Below are 24,240 nucleotides of genomic sequence, written 5' to 3' on the forward strand. Positions count from 1 at the left end.
TCCTAATATGTTCTTGAAATTGTATTTCCTTGGTGTTGGTTGTGATCTCTCCTCTTTTATTCATGATTTTATTTATTTGGATCCTTTCTCTTTTCTTTTTGCTAAGTCTGGCCAGGGGTTTATCGATCCCATTAATTCTTTCAAGGAACCACCTCCTAGTTTCGTTGCTGTGTTCTACTATTCTTTTGGTTTCTATTTCATTGATTTCTGCTCTGATCGTTATTAATTCTCTTCTCCTGCTGGGTTTCGGCTTTATTTGCTGTTCTTTCTCCAGCTCCTTTAGGTGTAAGGTTAGGTTGTGTATTTAGGACCTTTCTTGTTTCTTGAGAAAGGCTGTTGTTGCTCTCTACTTCCCTCCCCGGACTGCCTTTGCTGCATCCCAAAGGTTTTGAACAGTTGTGTTTTCATTTTCCTTTGTTCCCATGAATTCTTTTAATTCTTCTTTAATTTCCTGGTTGACCCATTCATTCTTTAATAGGATGCTCTTACATTCCATGTATTTGAGTTCTTTCCGAATTTCCTCTTGTGATTGAGTTCAAGTTTCAAGGCGTTGTGGTCTGAAACTCTGCAGGGAATGATCCCCTACTTTTGGTACCGGTTGAGACCTGATTTGTGACCCAGTATGTGATGTCTTCTGGAGAAAGTTCCATGTGCACTCGAGAAGAATGTGTATTCTGTGGCTTTAGGTTGGAATGCTCTGAATCTATCTGTGAAGTGCATCTGGTCCAGTGTCGACCTCAGAGAGTCGTGGACCTGGGGCGGTGAAGGAACTGAGGAAAAGAGATGCCAGTTTTGCGAGGCACAGGGGACCCCGAGCAATCAGCCCAAGGTCCCGAGGTTTATTTTCCATAATCTTATATACCTTCTACAGCGCTATAGATCTCTAATGATTTACAGCATGGGCTTAGTAAGGCACATTCTTCCATGTACATAGGATTAGTCCCGCATGTATGATAAGAATCTTTAAAGCAGGACAAGGGAACAAAGAGGGGAGTGCACAGTGTGCTATTTACAGGGCAAGGGAACCAAGAGGGGAGTGCACAGTGTGCTGTTTACAGGTGGCTTCCTATCTACAAAACATCTTCTGCTGCGTACTTTAGAACAGACCACACACGTCCCAAGGGCAATTCACTCTGATCCTTTCGGCTTATTTTTAACCCAGCAAATCGAGTTTTCTCAGAGATCTCGGAGTCTGAACGAACATGCACCAGTGGTTGTTGTGGAGGTCTGTTTCCCACAGTCCAGTGTGTCATTCACTGTTATTATTGTATCATCATCAATGTGTTTCTTTAATTTTATTATTAATTGGTTTATGTCATTGGCTGCTCCCATGTTAGGGGCACACATATTTACAATTGTTAGATCTTCTTGTTGGATAGACCCCTTTAAGTCATTATGATAGTGTCCTTCCTCATCTCTTATTACAGTCTTTGGTCTAAAATCTAATTTGTCTGGTACAAGGATTGCTACCCCAGCTTTCTTTTGATGTCCATTAGCATGATAAATGGTTTTCCACTCCCTCACTTTCAATCTGGAGGTGTCCTTGGGTCTAAAATGAGTCTCTTGCAGACAGCATATCGATGGGTCTTGCTTTTTTATCCAATCTGATACCCTGCATCTTTTGATTGGGGCATTTGGCCCATTTACATTCAGGGTAACTATTGATAGATATGAATTTAGTGCCATTGTACTACCTGTTATATCACTGTTACTGTATATTGTCTCTGTTCCTTTCTGGTCTGTGTTACTTTGGGGCTCTCTCTTTGCGTAAAGGATCCCCTTTAATATTTCTTGCAGGGCTGGGTTAGTGATCACAAATGTTTTAGTTTCTGTTTGTCCTGGAAACTCTTTCTTTCTCCTTCAAGTTTGAATGACAGCCTTGCTGGATAAATACAGTATTCTTGGCTGCATATTTTTCTCGTTTAGCACCCTCAATATATCATGCCAGTCCTTTCTGGCCTGCCAGGTCTCTGTGGTTAGGTCTGCTGCCAGTCTAATGTTTCTACCCTTGTCGGTTAAGGACCTCTTGTGCTGAGCTGCTTTCAGGATTTTCTCTTTGTCTCTGAAATTTGCAGGCTTCACTACTATATATCGAAATGTTGACCTGTTTTTATTGATGTTGAAGGGGGTTTTCTGTGCCTCCTGGATATGAATGCCTGTTTCCTTCTCCGGATTAGGGAGGTTCTCTGCTCTAATCTCTCAAACACACCTTCTGCCACCCCCCCTTCCTCTTCTTCTGGGATCCCAATTATTCTACTATTGTTCCGCTTTATGGTATCACTTATCTCTTGAAATTTCACCTCGTGATCCAGTCGTTTATCTCTCTTTTTCCCCAGCTTCTTTATTCTCTGTCATTTTGTCTTGTATATCACTACTTCTCCTTTCTGCCTCATTTATCCTCTCAGTTAGAGCCTCTATTTTTTTAGAGCCTCTATATTTGATTGCATCTCATTAATAGCCTTTTTGATATTGACTTGATTAGATTTTAATTCTTTTATTTCTTCAGAAAGGGATTCTCTAGTGTCTTCTATACTTTTTTCAAGCCCAGCTAGTATCTTTATCATCGTCATTCTGAACTCTAGTTCTGACCTCTTATGTCCATACTGATTAGGTCCTTGGCAGTCTTTACTGCCTCTAGTTCTCTTATTTGAGCTGAGTTTTTCCATCTTGTCATTCTGTCCAGAAAATAGATGAATGAGTGAACAAAATACTAAAAGAGCAACAACAACCCCAGTGAAATATACACTAAACAAATTAGAAGAGACCCAGACCAAAAAAAAAAAAAAAAAAAAAAAAAAGAATATAATCAGGTGAACAGAACAGAGAAATACACTGGATCCTGTATGTATTTGGGTCTGTTTGTTAGAAAACTACATCCCAAATTGTAAAGAAAGAAAAACTTATATATATATACAAAAATAAAATTAAATACAATGAAAGGATAGAATGTAATTGTAAAAATGAAAGTTAAAAAAGACTTGCAGAAAGTGGTTGCTTTTCTTTTTTTTTTTTATTACTAACATACAGTGTATTATTTGTTTCAGGGGTACAGATCTGTGATTCATCAGTCTTACATAATACACAGCGGTCACCACAACACATACCCTCCCCAAACGTGGTCACTTTTCTATTTGTAGAATTGCGGCAATTCTTTTCTTAGATCTCCGGTTGAGTTCACAGGTGTTCAAAATCATTTTATAGCTATCGAGTGAGTTCCGGACCAGACAAAACTAAGCTCTCCTACTCCTCCACCATCTTTTTGGATTCAACTTGCTTATATTTTCTTTCTGCATTTTTTAATTATAAAATATACAGAGGAAAATATATGTCTGACTTAAAGAAGAATAAAATTAGCAATCATGCTTTTACCACTCAGATTAAAAAAAAAAAAAGTTTTTTCCAATGTCTGTAGCTCCCACAGGGCTCCCTTTCTGTTTTTTTTTTTTTTTTTTTTTTTTTGCTGACTACTCAAATTTGTTCTCTGATATTCTCTCATTTAACTGTCTTTCTCTGCATTGTTTTGCAACCCTTTCACTTTGTTAACAGTGTCCTAGCCAAGATATGTAACTTCTTTCCTGAAACAGTCTCATAGACCATCACACATTATCTCTTTGCTGATTTCCTTTCTTCTAAAGCTTTGTCTCTTCATTTTTCCTCTCAACTCAGACTTTAAAGATTTTTCTTTCTTCTTTTTTTGTGAGTGATCTCCTTTGATGTTTTTTGTATGTATTTTCTTTTCTTCTTGTAGACTGTGGTTAGTGGGTACCAAAATGTATTTTTGTGTCTTTTTAAAACATTCATGGATAAGTATGCTTTTCTTCTTCACCTTGGATACTGGTCTCTGGTTTATAGTCACTATTTAATAATAGATGATTCTATTAAGATACTGAAAATAAATATTAATAACTTATGTATAAGAACTCTTAATATAGTTACAGTATTAATTCTGCCAGTTGTGTCATAAAAATTTTCTTCATATTTTTTACCTGAGATTATAATTTAGTTAGTATGTTCTTAAACAATGTGAGATTGGGACAAATGAGAGATCATAATTTATAGATTTGTTTATATGATAGAACATATTATCTATTTAAACAATTATTAAATATTTACTCTTAAAAAACCTGACTTACTCATTCTATACCTTCCGCAGATTTAAGAAACTCTTAAACGTGACAAGGAGAAAGTTAAGTGAATATGAAGGTAGAGAGCTTACTTTCCCTGGAAATTCAAAAACCAATCAAATTGAAATGGATAGTCAGATTAATATGCTAAAACAGAAGGTAATTTTTAATTAGTTTTGGGACTCCAGAATCATTTAATTTTGGGAAATAAGTCACTCAGTGCTTTGAGCAATGAAATGTTTTCTATTAATTTTATATACGTGCTACATTTTTTTTTTTTTGGTAACAGCTTTATTGAGATAAAATGAACGTAATGTGCAAATTCGAAGAGTACCACAATCAATTTTAGAACATTTTTGTTACCCTGTAAAGAAGTCCTGTACCTTTTACCTGTCGCCCTATGCTAGGTTCCCCTTCCCTACTCTCCTTAGCCCTAGGGAACCACTACTTACTCTCTGTCTCTATAAATTTGCCTATTTTGGACATTTCATATCAATGGAATCACACAATATGTGGTCCTCTGTGACTGCCTTCTTTCATTTAGCATAATATTTTCAAGTTACACCTATTTTGTAGCATGTGTCAGTACTTTATTTCTTTTTATTGCTAATAATATCCCACTATACAGACATACGACATTTAATTTATTCATTTATCAGTTGGTAGATCTTTAGATTGTTTTGCTTTTCGTCTGTTGTTAATAATGCTATTATACACACACGTACAAGTTTTTGTGTGAACATGTTTTCATTTCTCTTGGATATATACTTACAAATGGAATTGCTGGGTCATATGGTAACTCTCTTTAACCTTTTCTTTTTTTTTTTTAACCCTTTGAGGAACTGCCACACGGTTTTCCAACATGGCTGCACCATTTTACATTTTCGTCAGCAGTGTTTGAAGGTTCTCATTTTTCCTGATTTTTGCCAATGTTTGCCATTATCTGTTGTTTTTATTATAGCCATCCTAGTGGGTGGGAAATGGCATCTTGTGGGGTTTTTTGTTTGTTTGTTTGAAGTTTTAAAATTCTAGTTAGTTAACATATTGGTTTCAGGAGTAGAATTTAATGATTCATCACTTACATACAACACCCAGTGCTCATCACAACAAGTACATCATTCATCTAGCCCACCCCCCATCCACCTCCACTACAGCAACACTTAGTTTTTTTCTCTATAGTTAAGAGTCTTTTATGGTTTGCCTCCCTTTCTCTTCTTTTTTTTCCCCCTTTCCCCTGTGTTCATCTGTTTTGTTTCTTAAATTCCACATATGAGTAAAATCATAGGGTATTTATTTTTCTCTGACTGACTTGTTTGGCTTAGCATAATACACTTGATGAGTTCCATCGATCTTGTGGCTTTGATTTGTATTTTGCTTAAAGCTAATGATGTTGAGGGTCACCTGGATGGCTCAATTAGTTAAGCGTCTGCCTTCGGCTCAGGTCATGACCCCAGGTTCCTGGGATTGAGCCCCACATCTGGCTCCCTGCTCAGCGGGTAGCCTGCTTCTCCCTCTCCCTCTGCATCTCCCCCTGCTTGTGCTCTCTCTCTCTCTCTGTCAAATAAACAAATAAAACGTTAGAAAAAAAAACTAAACAAAAACTAATGATGTTGAGTAGCTCATCTTTTTATGTGGTTATTATCCATTTCTATATCTTCCTTAAAGAATGAATCAATTGTTTTGACCATTTCTTTATTGGATTGTCTTTTCATTATTGTAAGAGTTATTTATGTATATCCTAAATACAAATCCCTTATCAGATACAGGCTTTTCAAATATTTTCTCTTATTCAGTAGCTTGCCTTTTCACTTTCTTGATGGTGACATTTGAAGCAAAGAAGTTTTTGATTTTGATGAAATATACTTAATCTGTTTTTTCTTTTGGTGTCCTAAGAAACCATTGCCAAATCCAGTCACAAATGATATGTTTTTTTCTAAGAGTTTTATAATTTTAGCTCTTATATTTGGAGTTGATTTTGTATATGTGCTATGAGGTAGAGGTCTAATTTTATTACTTTGTCCCACTACCATTTATTAAAAAGGCTATTCTTATTCCATTTAATTGACACCCTTGTTGAAAATCAATTCACCATGTGCTCGCTTCGGCAGCACATATACTAAAATTGGAAAATCAATTCACCATAATGTGACAGTTTATTTTTAGATTGTCAATTCTAATACATTTATCTATATGTCTATCCTTATGTCACTGCCCAATCAAAGTTTATGAGAATTCTTCCCTAGTCGTCTTGCAAATTTACCACTCATTTATGTACTAATAAAAGTGTAGTAGAACTTAACTTTACTCCTGTAGAAATTTTTTGCTTCTTGAAGGAGCCTTTTACCAGCTTATGCCTTGCTGACTCCATGATATGATGAGAAGTCAGACTCAAAAAGATAGAGTTCTGGTTCTTTTCTCCATTCATATCTTGAGTCGCTCACTCAGTGCCTCCCACATCCGTTTCCATCAAATCTTGGTCATAGGATCTGCTGTCTACTCGTTACTTCATTATGTTTTATTAACTTATTATAAAGCATAGACTCATCTATAAATTTCACCATCCAGGAAGGAAAAGATGAACTCTGGGCTGTCAGCTTTCCTGTTTTGAAATCTTGGTAATCCATCATCTTGTAATTCACAATTAGATACTATTTTGACCGGGTTCTTCTGTATAACACAGGTGCTGATCCTGTTCTTGGCACAGATCCTACATTCTCAGAAAATACAGTTGTCTGTATCCATCTTCTTTTACTTTAAATAGAAAGATATGTCCTTTAATAGCTCAATAAATAATTAATGGAATAAATATTTCATTACATTATTTCAAGAATACAGCTGTAAAATATCAGGTAGTATTTAATTGAGTTATCAGAGACAAATAGTAGATTAGCAATTTGAATGCCATAAATTTTCAAAGCCAGTTTTGTATGATATGGGAAAGCATTGTGATACAACATAAAGATGAGATGGTCTTACTTACCTCCCCACATAAACAAGCTTGGAATAAGATAAAGGAGAAATTATATTTAATTAATTATTTTTTTAAAGATTTTATTTATTTATTTGACAGAGAGAGACACAGCGAGAGAGGGAACACAAGCAGGGGTAGTGGGAGAGGGAGAAGCAGGCTTACCGTGGAGCAGGGAGCCTGATGTGGGCTCCATCCCAGGACCCTGGGATCATGACCTGAGCCAAAGGCAGATGCTTAATGACTGAGCCACCCAGGCACCACCTATATTTAATTTAAATAGTGCCAATGGACAGTACATTTGGTTTGCTACTGAAAAGATTAAAAATGATTCCATAATGTTCTCTTTATTTCCTCACTGATGAAAGGAGAATGAAGATTGAGTATTAGATTGATTTAAAAATACTCAAAGCTGGCTATTTCTTTTAGAATTTCAGTTAATGGAGATCAGGTAAAAGGTCCAATTTTGGTTATTAAACTATTCCTAGTTTTTCAGCTGTTATACTTGCAATCATATTGTCTTTCTGCTTGCCGGTCTTTCTTCTCCCCTAACTTGAGGGGAAAATCTATAGGGGCATGCCTGCCTAGTTGTAATAATTTGTAATTGAAGCATATCTTAGAGAAATGTCTTGAGAGAAAGGAAGATGGTAGCAGAGTAAGAGGAGCCTAAGTTCACCTAATACCTGAAGACTGACAGAACAAACTCCACAACTAAAGAGGGAAGAGGACACATCGAAGAAGGTAGAAGTACAGAGATGTGGTTTAGGAGAGAAACAGATCGTGGCTGTTATAGAGGGGAGGGATTCATGGTCATAGAGAAGGGCAGGAGAGGAGTACATGGAAATGCCCAAAGAGAACGTTTCCTCATACCCACTGGCTTGGAAGATGAGAGGGGCTGAATTTCATGAGTTCTTACAACGAGGGGGGCTTAAAGCCTGGAGTTCTAAAGGTCATCAGGCTTAGCTGGGATAGAGCCTGTAGGGCACTGTGCTGCTCTTGGAGAGAAGGCAGGTAAACAACCCGGGAGCATACAGCACGGAAACAGTGATCTGAACAGTGCCTGGGGCATACAGTGGGGAGATTACTCACTCTTCTCAGAGCATGTCCCTGAGAGGCAGTGTTGACGGAGATTCTTCTCTAGGAACAAAGGAACCAGCTGGTGCCATTTCCCTCCACTGCCCCTCAGCACCAACACAGAGCCTCCTGTGGGAAGCGGTGCAGCTCTGACACTGGCTGTCTAATTTGCTTACATCAAACCATCCCCTTGCACTCCAGTGGAACTGCCCTGATCAATCATTCTTGCCTCAGTTCCAGCACAGCAGGCCTTCCCCCCCCCGCCCCCAGAAGACCTCTGCCCACACCACATCTCCTGAATAGATTCAGGAGGACCTCAGTTCCAGTGGAGGTGGTGACAGGTCTCATTTCACAAGCACACCAGAGCACACCGAATTTAAAAGTTGCTACATTCCAGCCAGGTACCAAACACTGCCCACAGCAGGTGGGGAGAGCCTCTGCAGATGACTGGCCTAAAGGATAGAGCAGCCAGAACACAACAGCAGAGTGCATGCAGCACACACTGTGGACACTGCCCTAAGTGCCAGACCCTGGGCACTACATGACGTCTTTTTCATAAGTCCATTACTTTCAGGAGCAGGTAACATAACTGGCTTTTCTAACACAGAGAAGCTGGTAGAGACGTAGACAAAATGAGAAAACAGGAATTTATCTGAAATGAAAGAACAGGATAAGGCCATGGGACCAGAGATTTAATGGAGGCAGAATAAATATCATGCCTGATGGAGGATTTAAAGCAGTGATCATAAGGATACTCACTGGACTTGAGAAAAGAATGGAAGACATCAGTGAGACCCTTACAACAGAGATAAAAGAATTAAAAAAAAGAATCAGAGATGAAGAGTGCAATAAATGAGATTAGAAACATACCTGATGCAATGAACAGCAGGCTGGAAGAAGCAGAAGAACAAATTAATCACCTAGAAGACAAAGTAATGGAAAGCAATAAAGCTGAAGAAGGGAGAGAAAGAAGAATTATGCAAAATGAGACAAGACCTCGGGAACTCAGTGTAGGAGTCCCAGTAGAAGAGAGAGAAAAGGCGTAAGAAAATTTATTTCAAGAATAATAACAGAAAACTTCCCTAATCTGGGGAAAGCAACAGACACCAAGATCTAGCAGGCACAGAAAACTCCCATCAAAATCAACAAAAGCAGGCCAACACCAAGATACATTATAATTAAATTTGCAAAGTATACTGATAAAGAAAACATCTTAAAAGCAGGAAAACAAGTCAGTAACTTCCAGGGGAAACCCCTTAAGGCCATCAGGAATGTTTTCAACAGAAAGTTTGCAAGCCAGAAGGGAGTGGCATGATATATTCAACATGGTGAATGGGAAAAATCTGTAACCAAGAATACTCTATCCAGCAAGCCTATTACTCCGAATAGAAGGAGAGAGAGAGTTTCCCAGACAAAAATTAAAGGAGTTTGTGACCACTACACTAGCCCTGCAAGAAACATTAAAGGGGGCTCTTTGAGTGGAAAAGAGAGACCAGAAGTGACAGTATAAAGGCAAGAAACACAAAAGTAACAAAAATGAACATTTATGTAAAAAATAATTTAAGGAACTCAGAAACAAAGGATATAAAATATACCTTATCTGAAGCATGGGGAGAAGAAGAGAAAAGAATTGGTTCAAACTTAAATGACCAGCAACTTAATATAGACTGCTATATGCAGAAGAGGTTATATACAAATTATATATCAAAAACCACCAATAGAGGTGCCTGGGTGGCTTAGTTGGTTAAGCATCTGACTCTTGATTTCAGCTCAAGTCATGATCTCAGGGTTGTGAGATTGAGCCCTGCATTGGGCTCCGTGCTGGGCATGGCATCTGCTTAAGATTCACTTTCCCTCTCCCTGCCCCGCTCGTGTTTTCTCTAAAAAGAAAAGAAAAGAAAACCAAAAACAAAACCACTAATAAACATGCAAAGAGAAAGAATCCAAATATATCACTAAAGAACATCAGCAAAGCATCAAAGACACAAAAAAGGATCGGAGAAAAATCTCCAGAAACAACCACAAAACAAGTAGTAAAATGACGAATACATATCTATCAATAATTACTTCGGATATAAATGGGCTAAATGCTCCAATCAAAAGACATAGGATGTATATGCTGCCTACAAGAGACTCATTTTTGACATAAGGATACCTGCAGATTGAAAGTGAGGGGATGGAGAAACATGTATCATGCAAATGGACATCAAAAGAAAGCCAGAATAGCAATAACTTATATTGGACAACATAGAGTTTAAAACAAAGACTGTAACAAGAGACAAGGGCACTATATCGTAAGAAAGAGGACAATCTGACAGGAAGAAGATCAATTGTAAATATTTATGCACCCAACATGGGATCACCCAAATACATAAAACAATTAATGACAAACATAAAAGAACTAATTGATAATAATACAATAATACTATGGTACTTTATTTTTAATATATATATAGTTTTTTTAATGGAATAAGTTGCTTTTATTCCTAATAGTAAAAGTATCCATGAACACAATGTACAGTTTGGGTATTTTAGGAAGGAATAGAAATAATCAATAGTTGGGAACTTTAACACCCTACTTACATCAATGGACAGATCAACTAACAGAAAGTCAACAAGGAAACAATGTCTTTATATGACACACTGGATTAGATGGACTAAAGAGATATATTCAAAATATTCCACCCTTAAACAGCAGAATACACATTCTGAAACATTCTCTAGAATATATTACATATTAGGCCACAAAACAGGCCTTAATAGATACAAAAAAGATTGAAGTCATACCATGCACCTTTTCTGACCACAATAATATAAAACTAGAAGTCAGCCACAAGAAACAATCTGAAAGACCACAAATACATGTTGGTTAAGTAACATTCTACTAAACAATGAATGGACCAACCAGGAAATAAAAGAAGAAATTTAAAAATACATGGAAACAAATGAAAATGAAACACATTCGCCAAAACTTTTGAGATACAGCAAAAGTGGTCCTAAGAGGGAAGTATATAGCAATACAGGCCTAGCTCGAGAAGCAAGAAAAATCTCAAACTACCTTACACCTAAAGAAGCTAGAAAAAGAATAATAAATGAAGCGTACAGTCAGCAGAAGGAAGGAAATAGTAAAAATTAGAGCAGAAATAGGGGCACCAGGGTGGCTCAGTTGGTTAAGCAGCTAACTCTTGATTTCCGCTCAGGTCATGATCTCAAGGTCCTGGGATTGAGCACTGCTTCAGGCTCCATGCTCAGCGGGGAGTCTACTTGAGGATTCCCTCACTTCCTCTCCATTTGCCCCTTTCCCCACTCTCTCTCTCTCTCTCTCTCAAATAAACAAATCCTTTAAAAAAAAATACAGCAGAAATAAATAGTATAGAAACTTAAAAAAGATAAAACTAGAAGAGATCAATGAAACCAGTTGCTGGTTCTTTGGAAAAATTAATAAAACTGACAAGGCTCTAGCCAGAGTTACAGAAAGAAAAGAGAAAGGACCCAAATAAATAAAATCACAAATGAGAGAGGAGAAATAACACCACCACAGAAATGCAAACAGTTATGAGAGAATATTATGAAAAAGTATATGCCAACAAATAGACAATCTAGAAGAAATGGATAAATTCCTAGAAACATACAAATTACCAAAACTGAAACAGGAGGGAATAGAAAATTTGAACAGACTGATAACCCGCAAAGAAATTGAATCAGTAATCAAAAAACTCTGAACAAACCCAAGTCCGGGACCAGACGGCTTCAGAGGCAAATTCTACCTAGCACTTAAAGGAAGAGTTAATACCTATTCTTCTCAAACTGTTCCCCCCTCCAAAAAAAAAAAAAAAAAAAAAAAAAAAAAAAAAAAAACAGAAAAGGAAGGAAAACTTCCAAATTCATTTTATGCGGCCAGTATTATTACCCTGATACCAAAACCAGATAAAGACACCACAAAGAGAACTACAGGCCAGTATCTCTGGTGAACCTAGTTGCAAAAATCCTCAACAAAATACTAGCAAACTGAATCCAACAATACATTAAAAAGCCATCACCATGATCAAATGGGATTTATTCCTGGGTTGTGGGGGTGGTTCAATATCTGCAAATCAATCTATGTGATACACCACATTAATAAAAGAAAGGAGAAGAATCATCTGATCGTTTCAATAGATGCAGAAAAAGCATTTGACGAAGTACAACATCCATTCATGATAAAAACCCTCAACAAAGTAGGTTTAGAAGGAACATACTGCAACATAATAAAGGTCATATATAAAAAATGCATAGGTAATGTCACCCTAAATGGGGGAAAATGGAGAGAAAAACTTCTTAGATCTTGCTTCTAGTTATGTGCTGCTTCTCATTAGCACTGTTTGTCATTAATAAATTAATCTTGACATTTATTACTTCCCACTTTAATGGAGACCAATTTCTACTATATAAGTTATGTATCTTATTAACTCTTTTTATCATCCATTTATCTTTTTTTGTTTTTTTTTCTTAACAAACTCCCCAAAGTTTAGTGGCTTAAATAAATAACATTTATTTTGTTCACAAATCTGTTAGGAAAAGTGTGGCCAGGACAGCTTGTTTCTGTTCCCCTAGCTTCAGGTGGGGCAACTGAAAGGTTTGGGGATGGAAGTGTTTGAAGATTTGTTCCATCACTTCTGGTGTTGTTGATGCTCGCTGTTGACTAGGACTATAGTTAAGGCAGGCAGCTGAAACACCTAGACTCTCTTTGTGGCCTGAGCTTCCTCACAAATTGGAGGGCTAAATTCCAAGTAAGCAGCCTGAGATACAGAGCAAGGCAGAAGCTCTATTGCCTCTGTAACCTAGCCTTGGAATACACACAGCATCACATTCACCATATTCTGTTTGTTAGGAGATAAGTCACTAAGATTGGCCCACGGTCTTTTTATTTATTTATTTTTAATAGAATGAATATTTAAAAACCTATGGACACATTTAAAAACCAGCATATTTTTGTATTCCTCCAACATGAAAAATACACTCACCTCCTCCCACAAATCTGTTATCATGGCATTAGGTTCAGGCTTGAATCCAAGATCTTACCATTTTAATCAGGAGCAGTGGGGTTAAGGTGTCTGAATTATAGTCCCTTGAGTTCAAGTCCTCTCAATATGAAGACTTGAGAATTAAAGTGACAGTTCTCTACCACTCAAAATGCAGGATGCGGATAACCTGCTAAGGACTCTCCCATTCAGAAAGAAGATGGGAAGCACGCTAGTCCATAGCAGTTTTGAAATATAGCCTGAAGCATGCTGTCAGTTCTTTAGTTAGGACTTAGTCCTAACCATGGGAATACTTCTCCATGGCTCTTTGCTTTACTCTTTGAGCTCTTGGTTCTGTCCTTTTCATAAGGAATGACCTGTGTTTTTAGCTGTTTTTTCAGCCTGCTTCCTCCCTGTGGGACTTCTAAGACCCAAAGGCCTATTTTCAGCTTGTACTATCTTGGTCTCTTTTAGTCCAAGCTCGCAAACAGTGTTTTTGCTTCTCTAATTCTCTTCACTTTTTTTTTTTTTTTTTGAAGATTTTATTTATTTGACAGAGAGATAGAGAGCACAAGTAGGCAGAGAGGCAGGCAGAGGGAGAGGGAGAGGCAGGCTCGGAGCCTGATGTGGGACTCGATCCCAGGACCCTGGGATCTTGACCTGAGCTGAAGACAGCCGCTTAACCGACTGAGCCACCCAGATGCCCCTATAATTCTCTTCACTTTTTGAGTTTTCTGTGAATATTATTGGAGTTCATGCCATTAGAAAAGCCATTCTCCTGGGTCTTTTTGAGATAAGCTTTTCAACTCAGGTTTCCTGTGAACCTCTTATTTGACAATGCCTTTAAAATTCTTATACTCTTAAGATCCTTAAAGAAATTGGAGGCACACCTTAAAACCTTCCGAGGTCTTAATAAAGGGTTTTATAGTCTTGGCTTCATCCATAGACCATGTTTTCCTCGATTTGCTCTTAACCCAGAAGCCATTTATTTTAGCATTATTTGACAATTCAACATGTGGAGAGGCTGTAAATGAGAAACAGATATTTGAACCCAGCAAATCCTGGTTCCTTCATATTGAATAGTGTTTCTTTAGCTTATCTCCCCTATGAGTTTCCTTTCAAGTGGTTTGTTGCATGAGTTCCTTTCCCTCTAGTGTCATTTTCTTCACTTGTCTAGAAACCTTTGCTGTAAGCCTCTTCAAGGGCCATCAGGTTTCCACTAACAGTTTCTTGGAAGCCCTTTTGGTTTTCATTCTTACTCTTCTCTACATCCTTTCAGGTTCCACCTACCTCCTGGTTCAAAGGAGGTTTATTTTTAGTTTGTTTTGTTTTTAATGGCAGCACCCCATTTTTAATATCAGTATCTGTGCCAGTTATTTATTGCTGCATACTCAACCATCTCAAAACCCAGTGGCTCAAAACAGCATTTATCTTGTTCACACATCTTTAGACAAGGCTGAGTAAGGCCAACTCATTTCTTCTTCATTTGGCATCAGCTGGGATGACTGGAAGCTGGGAACTAGAATCATCTAAAACCTTGTTCTTGTTCATGCACATGTTTGGCTGTTGAGGCTGCTTTTTGACTAGGATGTTAGCTGAGGCAGTCTCAGCTGCAGTATCTGCATGAGGACTCACTAGGTGGCCTGGGCTTTCCCACAACAGCTGGATGCTAAGGGTGAGCTTCTGTAGAAAAAGTCAGATGGAGGCTATCTCACATTTTGTAACCTAGCCTTAAAAATCACACAGCAGTTCTGCCATATTCTATTCACTAGAAACCAGTTACTAAGGCCAGCACATATTAAGGGGGGGGGGGGATTGTCATGGGAGAAGTGTCAAAGAATTTATAAAACCACCACATCCACTCATCTTGTCTTACCAATCATATCTAAAAGAAAGAAGTTCTTCCCAATTCAGCATCACTGAAACTCCAGCAAGTTTTTTGGTTGTTTTTGTCTTATTTTGTGGGATGTAACAAAGGATTATAATACTGTTGAATTAAGGGGGTTTTTTGGGGGGTTTTTTTGGTCAAAAATGTATGGATCATCTCACTAAATTTTTTTACTGAGAGATGCGATTTCTTAACCTTGCAAATCATTTCTTCTCAGAATGCAATTCAAATTAGCATAAAACATTTGTAATTCAGAAAAAGGCTTATGGCATTAAAATCAGTCTTTATAGATTCATTAATTAGAGTTTTATTTTCAAAGTCTTATTTTGGTAAGCATTTATTTGCTGAGACCTACATAAGTCAATATGATATTCCTAAAACTTCTTTAAAACTTATGGAGTACCAGGGCACCTGGGTGGCGCAGTCAGTTAAGTGTCTGCCTTTGGCTTGGGTCGTGATCCTGGCATGCTGGGATTGAGCCCCACGCTGGGCTCCCTGCTCAGTGGGGAGTCTGCTTTTCCCTCCCCCTGCTCTTGCACTCTTGCTCTCTTGCTCTCTTTCCCTCTCAAGTAAATAAATAAAATCTTTAAAAAAAATTATGGAGTGTTAAGATGAGGGAAGGGTTAAGAGACTTTCTACTAAGAGATGACTTACAGTTATTTTGTGAAGGAAAGATCTGAAACAATCATAGAAAAATAAAAGTATAAATGTGTGGCAAAGAGAACGATAGCAGAGATCTCCTTTAGTAACTACTAGTGGTTTTAATTTTGTTCTTGATTTTCTGAGTTATTTGAGGTTCCACATTCCAAGACTCTACTTACAATATAGATAACATTTTGTTGAAAATGAATTTATTTTAAAATTTGAGCACCTGGCTGGCTCTGTCAGTAGAGCATGTGACTCTTGATCTTGGGGGTTGTGAGTTTGAGCCCCGTGTTGGGTGTAGAGACTTAAAATCTTTTAAAAAAAAAACTTGGTCATAGTTTTGCATTAGACTATTTTCACTCTACTTCCAAACTGTATTATTTTATTCATGCAGGTTGATGATCTTACAGCAAAACTGGAAACTGCGTCTTCAAAATGTCTATACCTGGATGCAAACAACCAGCTTCTTACCCAGGAGTTAACATCTATGAAGGAAATGCAGAAGAAATATGAAAAACTAGAGAAGAATAAAAAGAAGTTGGAACAAGTAGTAAACCTCAGAAGTCATGTAGAATTCAGTATGGTAGAATACAGTAAAATAGAACACTATAAACGGGAGCTTGAAGAAAGAACAAGATTGGACATAACAGAAAAATTAAAAGAAGCCAATCTGTTTTTCCAGGTTAATTTATTGATCTGTAGTATGCTTTAATCATTTCACTGCAAGTTACATTTTGGTTATATGCATTGTATAGTTTTCCTCTACTTCCTTTATAGCAATTTGGTAAATTTCTGGAAGCATTTGTTCCTTCTCTTTAAAAATTTCAGTTTTCATTGGGGCGCCTGGGTGGCTCAGTCGTTAAGCGTCTGCCTTCGGCTCAGGTCACGATCCCAGGGTCCTGGAATCGAGCCCCGCATCGGGCTCCCTGCTCCGCAGGAAGCCTTCTTCTCCTTCTCCCACTCCCCTTGCTTGTGTTCCCTTTCTCGCTATCTCTCTCTCTGTCAAATAAATAAATAAAATCTTTAAAAAAAAATTTCAGTTTTCATCATTATTCTCACTAAATTGATTTTTCAGAATGATTCACAGTAGAGAATCATTTTATTTTTTAAGATCACTTGGTATAAAACAAGACTATTGACAGGAAAAGAAAAGATGGTGTTTTAAAAATTTTAACCATGGGGTGCCTGGGTGGCTCAGTTGGTTGAGCAGCTCAGGCTTGTGAAATCAAGCCTAGCATGGAGCCTACTTTAAAAAAAAAAAAATTGTACCATACTTGGATTATTTTTTTTAAGATATTTATTTATTTATTTAGAAAGCACGGGTGAGGGGATGCACAGAGGGAGAGGAGAATCCCAGGCAGACTCCATGCTGAGTATGACACAGGGCTTTATCTCATGACCCTGAGATCACAATTGAGCAGAAACCAAGAGTCAGGCGCTCAACCGGCTAAGCCAGCCAGGCACCCCCGGTACTTGAATTATTCTTAAGTTGTATTGTTCACTTTTTTAAAGTTTTAAATGATTCTATTATTCTCTGAATTACCAGATTGCATGAGTTCTAATATAAGAATGATTGAACTTTATCATTCAGATTTAATTCAGTTGACCTTGATGACAAATATTTTACGCTTCAGCTTTTTTTTCACATTTACAATTGCTCTCTGAATCATTGACTCAAAACTAAAGGAAAGAAATATACTATAATTACCCAGGTTATAACTTATTTTAAAAGTATGCTTTTAATTTGCTTTAGACACAAGTAGCATCTCAAGAAAGCTTAGGACAGTTAAGAGAAGCTAATAATGCTTCAATAAGAAATCAAATGGAACTCAGAATTAAAGAACTAGAATTTGAACTATCCAGAATGAAATGTTCTCAAGAAGATTTTAATAAAACAGAATTGGAAAAATACAAGCAACTCTACCTAGAAGAATTAAAAGTTCGAATGTCATTGACAAATGAACTGAACAAGTAAGTTAAAACAGAATCATAGAAAATAGATTTAGCTTGTTAATTTGCCTCTAAAGTGTAATTTTTATGGAGCCAGGTTCATGAGATGAGTAGGAAGTGAAAGCCAATTAGATAGTTTAATTTTGGAAAATGATGTTTGTAAAAGAACTTACCTTTGAAATGTTCGTCCAAGACAGTTTGCATCTCTCCTCCTTTTTTTGGTTTTACGTGATTTTATTTTTTTCCCCTTAATATTTTCAGTTAATCTGATCTCCTAGTCTTTAAGCTAATGGTTAGAAGCTTTATAATTTAGACAGCATGTTATTATAAAATTGTTTGTCAGAATTGCCCTAAATAGAAATGAGTTTATTAATATTAGTGAGTTTATTTTTGGAAGAATACATCTGTAACCCAACTGCACATCCTGGCAGCTTGGTAAATTTACTTTTTTGATTGTGATTTTTGTTATTATTACCAAATAGAGGGTGCTTTGAAACAAACTGTTCTTTATAGTTTTTCTACCTTACATAAAAGTATACATGTGAAATACAAAAAGATTCCCCTAGGGGCCGAAAGGCAGTATAATTCCCAAAGTGGCTAAAAAAAGCACCATGGTGGACATGAGGAGGGGCTGGGTGAAAGACAGAAAGGGTAGATTCCACCTCCAGTACCCTGGTAGCTGTGTTATAACCTAATTGGCTCTGGAGCTGTTTTATTTCTTTCTGATCACAACTCTGCCATCTAGCAATTGTTGGTCTAAATTATTCCTCAGTGCCAAATGCTCAATTTCTCTGAGGTAATGAGTGAAATGTGCAAGAGTGGTGAAAGCCAATGCTTGAAAATGTCTTTGAGGGATGGTTTATTTTTATTTTTATTTTAAAGATTTTATGTATTTATTTGACAGAGAGCGAGCGAGTGAGCTCAAGCAGGGGGAGCGGCAGGCAGAGGTTGAGGGAAAAGCAGGGGCTCGATTCCAGGACTCTGGGGTCATGACCTGAGCCGAAGGCAGATGGTTAACTGACTGAGCACCCAGCCCCCTGGGATGGTTTTATATTTTTATATCTCTAAACTGGTTTACTAAATAGAAGTATATGTAATGGCATCCTGGTTTACTAAATATAAGTATGTGTAATGGCATCCTCAAGAATCTTGTTAAGTCCAGCCATTCCAGAAGGCAGCAGGTATTACCTGTTAAGCCATGTGCATCACTAATAGCCATTTCTGTCCCTCCTTAATTTGAATTACTTGTTAGTTAGGAATCCTCTAGAAATATATGTCCTTTAGAGCAATTTTAAACCTATCATTATATATTGTAGGTCTGCTCTGTCACATTTTCAGTGTTAAAACACCGTTTAATGGCACATTCTGTTTACTATTATGGAAACTTTAAAAAAATGCAAGTCACTTAGGAATGATTTGGGGAGAAATGAAATACTAAGCATTGTGTTTTGTAATCTTAACAGGACTAATGAGAAGCTGGCAGAGACCAGTACCAAACTTCTGGTGGAGACACAGCAAAAAAAGTCTTTGATTAATACTATTGCTATGAGCCCTGTCCTAGAATTGCCTTCTGTTAGAAATATGAATAATAGTTCACTGTTCAATAGATATGTTGCTCCGAGAGAAAACCTAGTGATTCCTACCTCAAGCTCACGGCCTACAAAGAATGGCGTTGAGACTTTCTTGACCAAGGTTAGTTATCTTTTTGCCCTTGGGTTTCAGATTTCTGATATAATTTTTGTTTTTAATTTGGTGAAATTCTGAGTTGTTTAACTAACACACACTAAGTAAAAGTCATAATTATATGCGCTAATAAAGAAATGAGACAGAAATTTTACGATTTTTTTTTAGTTCCTGGAGCTCTTACTTTCAAGAGATACCTATTATTAACTTTATTTAGTAAATATAACTAAACTGACATATTTTACTATTTTTAAGATTTTATTTATTTTATTTTATTTTTTTGAAGATTTTATTTATTTATTTGACAGAGGCACAGTGAGAGAGGGAACACAAGCAAGGGCAGTGGGAGAAGGAGAAGCAGACTTCCCTCCAAGCAGGGAGCCCGAAGTGGGGCTTGATCCCAGGACCCTGGGATCATGACCTGAGCCAAAGGCAGCCGCTTAACGACTGAGCCACCCAGGCGCCCCTAAAGATTGTATTATTTTAGAGAGAGAGAGTGCACAAGAGGGAGAGAGAGCATGCGACTTTCAAGCAGATCCCCCCCCCCCCCCGAGCATGGAACCCTACATAGGGCCCAGTCTCATGACCTGTTTTCTCACATGAGAGTACATTTTTAATTGCTTTCTTACTTATAGCATTTTTTTTTACTTATAACACTTCTATTTCACGTTTTACAAAATGTCTTGAGCAGTTGTAGAGCATTTTCTAAATAGCTAAATCAAGCAAATATTTGATTTTTTTTTTTTCCAGAGAGGGAGTGCAAGCAGGGGGTGAGGAGCAGAGGGTAAGCAGGCTCCATGCTCAGTGTGGAGCCCGATGTAGGGCTTAGTCCCACAACCCTGAGATCGTGACCTGAGCCAAAATCAAGATCAGACACTTAACTGTGACTGAGCCACCCAGACGCCCCACAATTTGAATTCTTAAAAAGAAGTTCACATATATCTACCTTGCCATCAGTTGAATGATTGATGACTAAGATGGGAATGATAGGGAGTCTTTAAATAGCAGCTAGTTTCCTTTGTGTCATTGTTATTAAAATATCCATTTCAATGAATGCACATAGGTTTATGGTTTTGATGGTATATTCACGTTCTTATTAATGTAGACAAAAGTAGCATAGGCTTGTGGTAAATGAGGCCTCAATCTTGTTCCTTCATTCGGCATCCTTATTGTCTTGCTCTCTTCCCTTCTAATTTGAGGACTTTCTTTAGTGTTATGCTTGGATGCCTTTAGATTTTTGGTTTGTGATCACATGAAGTTCATATATAACATCCTATGTATATAGCAGTCTATTTTAAGTTGATGGTTACTTAAGTTCAAACACATTTTAAAAACACTACATTTTTACACCCCACCTTGTTTTATTTATTTGATGTCTTAGTTTACATCTTTTTATTTTGTGTATCCCTTAACTAATTACTGTAGATATAATTGATATTACTACTTTTGTCTTTTAACCTTCATACTGGCTTTATAAAAGTGATTGATCTATTACCTCTACTGTATGTTTGCTTTTACCAATAAAACTTTCTTTTTCTTATTTTAAAAGATTTTATTTATTTGAGAGAGAGAGCAGGGGAAGGGTGGAAAAGCAGGCTTCCCACGGAGCAGGGAGCCTGATGTGGGGCTCGATCCCAGGACCCTGGGATCATGACCTGAGCCGAAGGCAGATGCTTAACCGACTGAGCCACCCAGGCGCCCCCCAATAAAACTTTCTTTCATAATTTTTTTACTTCTAGTTATGGCCTTTCCTTTTTTTTTTTTTTTAAGATTTTATTTATTTATTTGACAGAGACAGCCAGAGAGAGAACACAAGCAGGGTAAGTGGGAGAGAGAGAAGCAGGCTTCCTGCTGAGCAGGGAGCCCGATGTGGGGCTCGATCCCAGGACCCTGGGATCATGACCTGAGTGGAAGGCAGACGCTTAATGACTGAGCCACCCAGGCACCCCTCCTTTTTTTTTTATTTTAATTTATTTATGAGAGAGAGAGGGAGCAGAGCAAGCAAGAGAGAACACAAGTGGGAGGGGAGGGCCAGAGGGAAAGGGAGAAGCAGGCTCCCTGAGCAGGGGGCCTAATGTGGGGCTCGATCCTAGGAGGTCCCTTAACCTATCCTCATTTTTAAAATTCTTTTTTTTCTTTTTGGCTTGGAGGATTTCTACTACCCTGTCTTGCAGATCACTGGTCTGTTCTGCAGCTTTCAATCTGCTGTTGATTCCCTCTGGTGTATTTTTCATTTCAGTTATTGTAGTCTTTAGCTCTGATTGGTTCTTCTTTGTATGTTCTCTTTGTTGAAGTTCTCACTGAATCCATCCATTCTCCTCCCAAGTTTGCTGAGCATCTTTATGACCATTACTTTGAACTCTTTATCAGGTAGACTACTTATCTCTGTTTCATTTAGTTATTTTTCTGAAGTGTTGCATTGTTCATTCATTTGGAACATACTCGCCTGTCTCCTCATTTTGGCTGACTTTCTATGTTTGTTTCTGAAGTTGTTCTTTTCAACTTTTTCCCTCTTTAAAGTATGTTGCTTTGAAGAATGAATGTTAGTTATAAAGTCAAGGAAGAAGAAAACATGTCTAAGTGTTGTCTGGTCATTTTTCTTGTTGGAACTGTGGTGGAGTAGGTGGCAGATGACATTGCTCTTCTTTTTCTGAGTTGAGAACACAGGAGTCAGGCAGATGGAGATAAGCTTAGTAACTTTATTAGTAATACATACTAACAAATAGGAGGATATGGTTTAGGTAGGTAGCCACAGCGAGCTTCCCAGTACTTTATCCCAAATTAGGCACTTCCACACACAGTTGTAATGGAAGGAACAAATGTTTGATGCCCATCCCACAAAGATGAGAGCAGACTTGAATTCATGCTACTATGGCAGGCACATCTTTTTAAAGAAGAGATTTGGAACCATGTATGCATTGCTTAGTGCCTTCTCCCAAATTCACCCTTTAGGTAAATCTCCCTTCCTGTCGTGAGGAAGGTAGAGAAAAGTCCTCACATGGAAATGAAGGTTTACCTATAATTTCTGACTTGATTTAAATTCTAATTAAAGTTAATCATGTCTTTTGTACATACCAACTAATGATGAGAGGTTGGACAGAGCATGCTAGATGGTAAAGAGAAATCTGTTGTGCGTTTTAAATTTTGCTATAAATAACCCACAACATAGGTAACTCATTTGTTGATTGATTTGGATAAACAAAGTTTTATTTGAAGGAAATGAATAATTCTTTCAAGGAAGAATTTCCTCAGTTTCAGGTTCTTTGGTTCGACTAAAGATTTTCTCCTTCAAGTTCCTTGTCCTTTGGTTAAAAAAATTTATGCTTATAAATTGCACATGTTGACTGTTACTAAAAGGAGTTAAGATAACTTCTGTTCCTTTCTTTTTGTTCATGACTTTAAAATTTATACTTTAGTTAGAAAGCTATTTTGTGCCTAATGCCTGAACATTATTGAGCCACATGACAAAGTTTTATGTATTCATATTCTCTGAGTTATAGTTAAAAATGCATGCATTGTTCCTGAATATGAGGAAGTAACTGGCATAAAACTCTAGGCTCAGTAAGACCTAAACCACATTCCTGGCTTGCAGCTAGGTGGTTTTTTGACCTCAGGCAAACTGCAATCTCTCTGGGGCCTTTTTGTCTCTTATGTAAAATTAGGGACTTTGACGAAGTGAGTGACTTTTATACCTTTGGAAAAACTTTTTTCCCAAAGAATAGAACTTGAATTTTTTTTTTTTTTTGCATTAAACTGTATTATATAAAACAGAGACAGGTAGAGCTGTTTAGCTAAAGGAGAGATGAGACTACACCTGTAGACTTCCTTGTCCCTCAATCCTGCTTTGTCCCCAGTGGAACGTTAGATTACTATGGGCATAGTTTGAAAACTAACAGTTATGAGAAAATCCTTCTAGTTAATAATTCTTCAAATTAAAATTTGCTGATACATTGGTACATTGTTTTTCTGTGTATAATTTTCTTACCCGCCTATATTTTTGATAAATGGAAAAGTATAAATAAAATTGCAGATGTGTTCTATTTATTAATGGACTTCAAGCTATTTCTACGAAGCACAATTCTTACCTTGAAATAAACAAAGGTCACAGAAGTAAATATTTAGGAAAAGAGCTTTTGGGGAAAAGATAATAACATTACATTGGTAGTTCCTTAAGTCACGTCATATGAAAAAGTAGTTTATATTTTACATAGTATTTGTTAATGGTATTATAAAATTGCTTCAATAAAAGTTTCTCCCATCAAGTGGTATTGAGTTATTAATTTTACAAGGCCTGTCTAGTAATGTTGTCAGATTATTCGTTTTATAAATCCTGAATATAATGTTACTGTCAAAAAGTGTTGTGGTTCCTCAAAAAATTAAAAATAGAAATATGATACAATTCAATACTTCCACTACTGAGTATTTACCCAAAGAAAATGAAAACACTAATTCGAAAAGTTGTATGCACCCCTGTGTTTTTTGAAACATTATTTACAATAACGAGAGTATGGAAGCAACCTCAGTGTCCATCAATAGACGAATGGATAAAGAAGATGTGTTATATGTATATAATGAAATATTACTCAGCTATAAAAAAGAATGGGATCTTGCCATTTGTGACAACATTGGTAGACCCAGTATTTTGCTAAGTGAAATAACTCAGAGAAAGGCAAATACCATATGATTTCACTTATGCATGGAATCTAAAAAACTAAACTACTAATAGCCTAGTTCGACTTAATTTCTCTATCTTCTGGAAGCCTTACCCATAACATTAAATAATCCATTAACACGTGTTTCGTACATTGCAGGTACTATATACTATATCCTCACAATAAAATAAGCTAGAACAAAAATGTTATTAAGAAAAACATAAGAGAAAAGACACTCCAATGCAGTATCAAAAAA

At 37.1% G+C, this 24,240-nt stretch overlaps 1 protein-coding gene across 1 annotated transcript in view; it reads left to right on the forward strand.

Annotated features, from left to right (window-relative positions):
- The window catches only part of CCDC144A (coiled-coil domain containing 144A), a 57,959-nt gene that overhangs the window by 23,838 nt on the left and 9,881 nt on the right, over positions 1-24,240 (forward strand). Inside the window, exons 6-8 of the mRNA XM_064583922.1 lie at positions 16,094-16,381; positions 17,453-17,670; positions 19,113-19,341. Coding sequence (XP_064439992.1) covers positions 16,094-16,381; positions 17,453-17,670; positions 19,113-19,341 — 735 coding nt within the window. The remainder of the gene's footprint in view (positions 1-16,093; positions 16,382-17,452; positions 17,671-19,112; positions 19,342-24,240) is intronic.

Source organism: Mirounga angustirostris, unplaced genomic scaffold, assembly GCF_029215605.1.
Source record: "Mirounga angustirostris isolate CCGP_5_RB_7025 unplaced genomic scaffold, mMirAng1.0.hap1 SCAF_138, whole genome shotgun sequence".
In the NCBI taxonomy this organism is placed as follows: Eukaryota; Metazoa; Chordata; class Mammalia; order Carnivora; family Phocidae; genus Mirounga; species Mirounga angustirostris.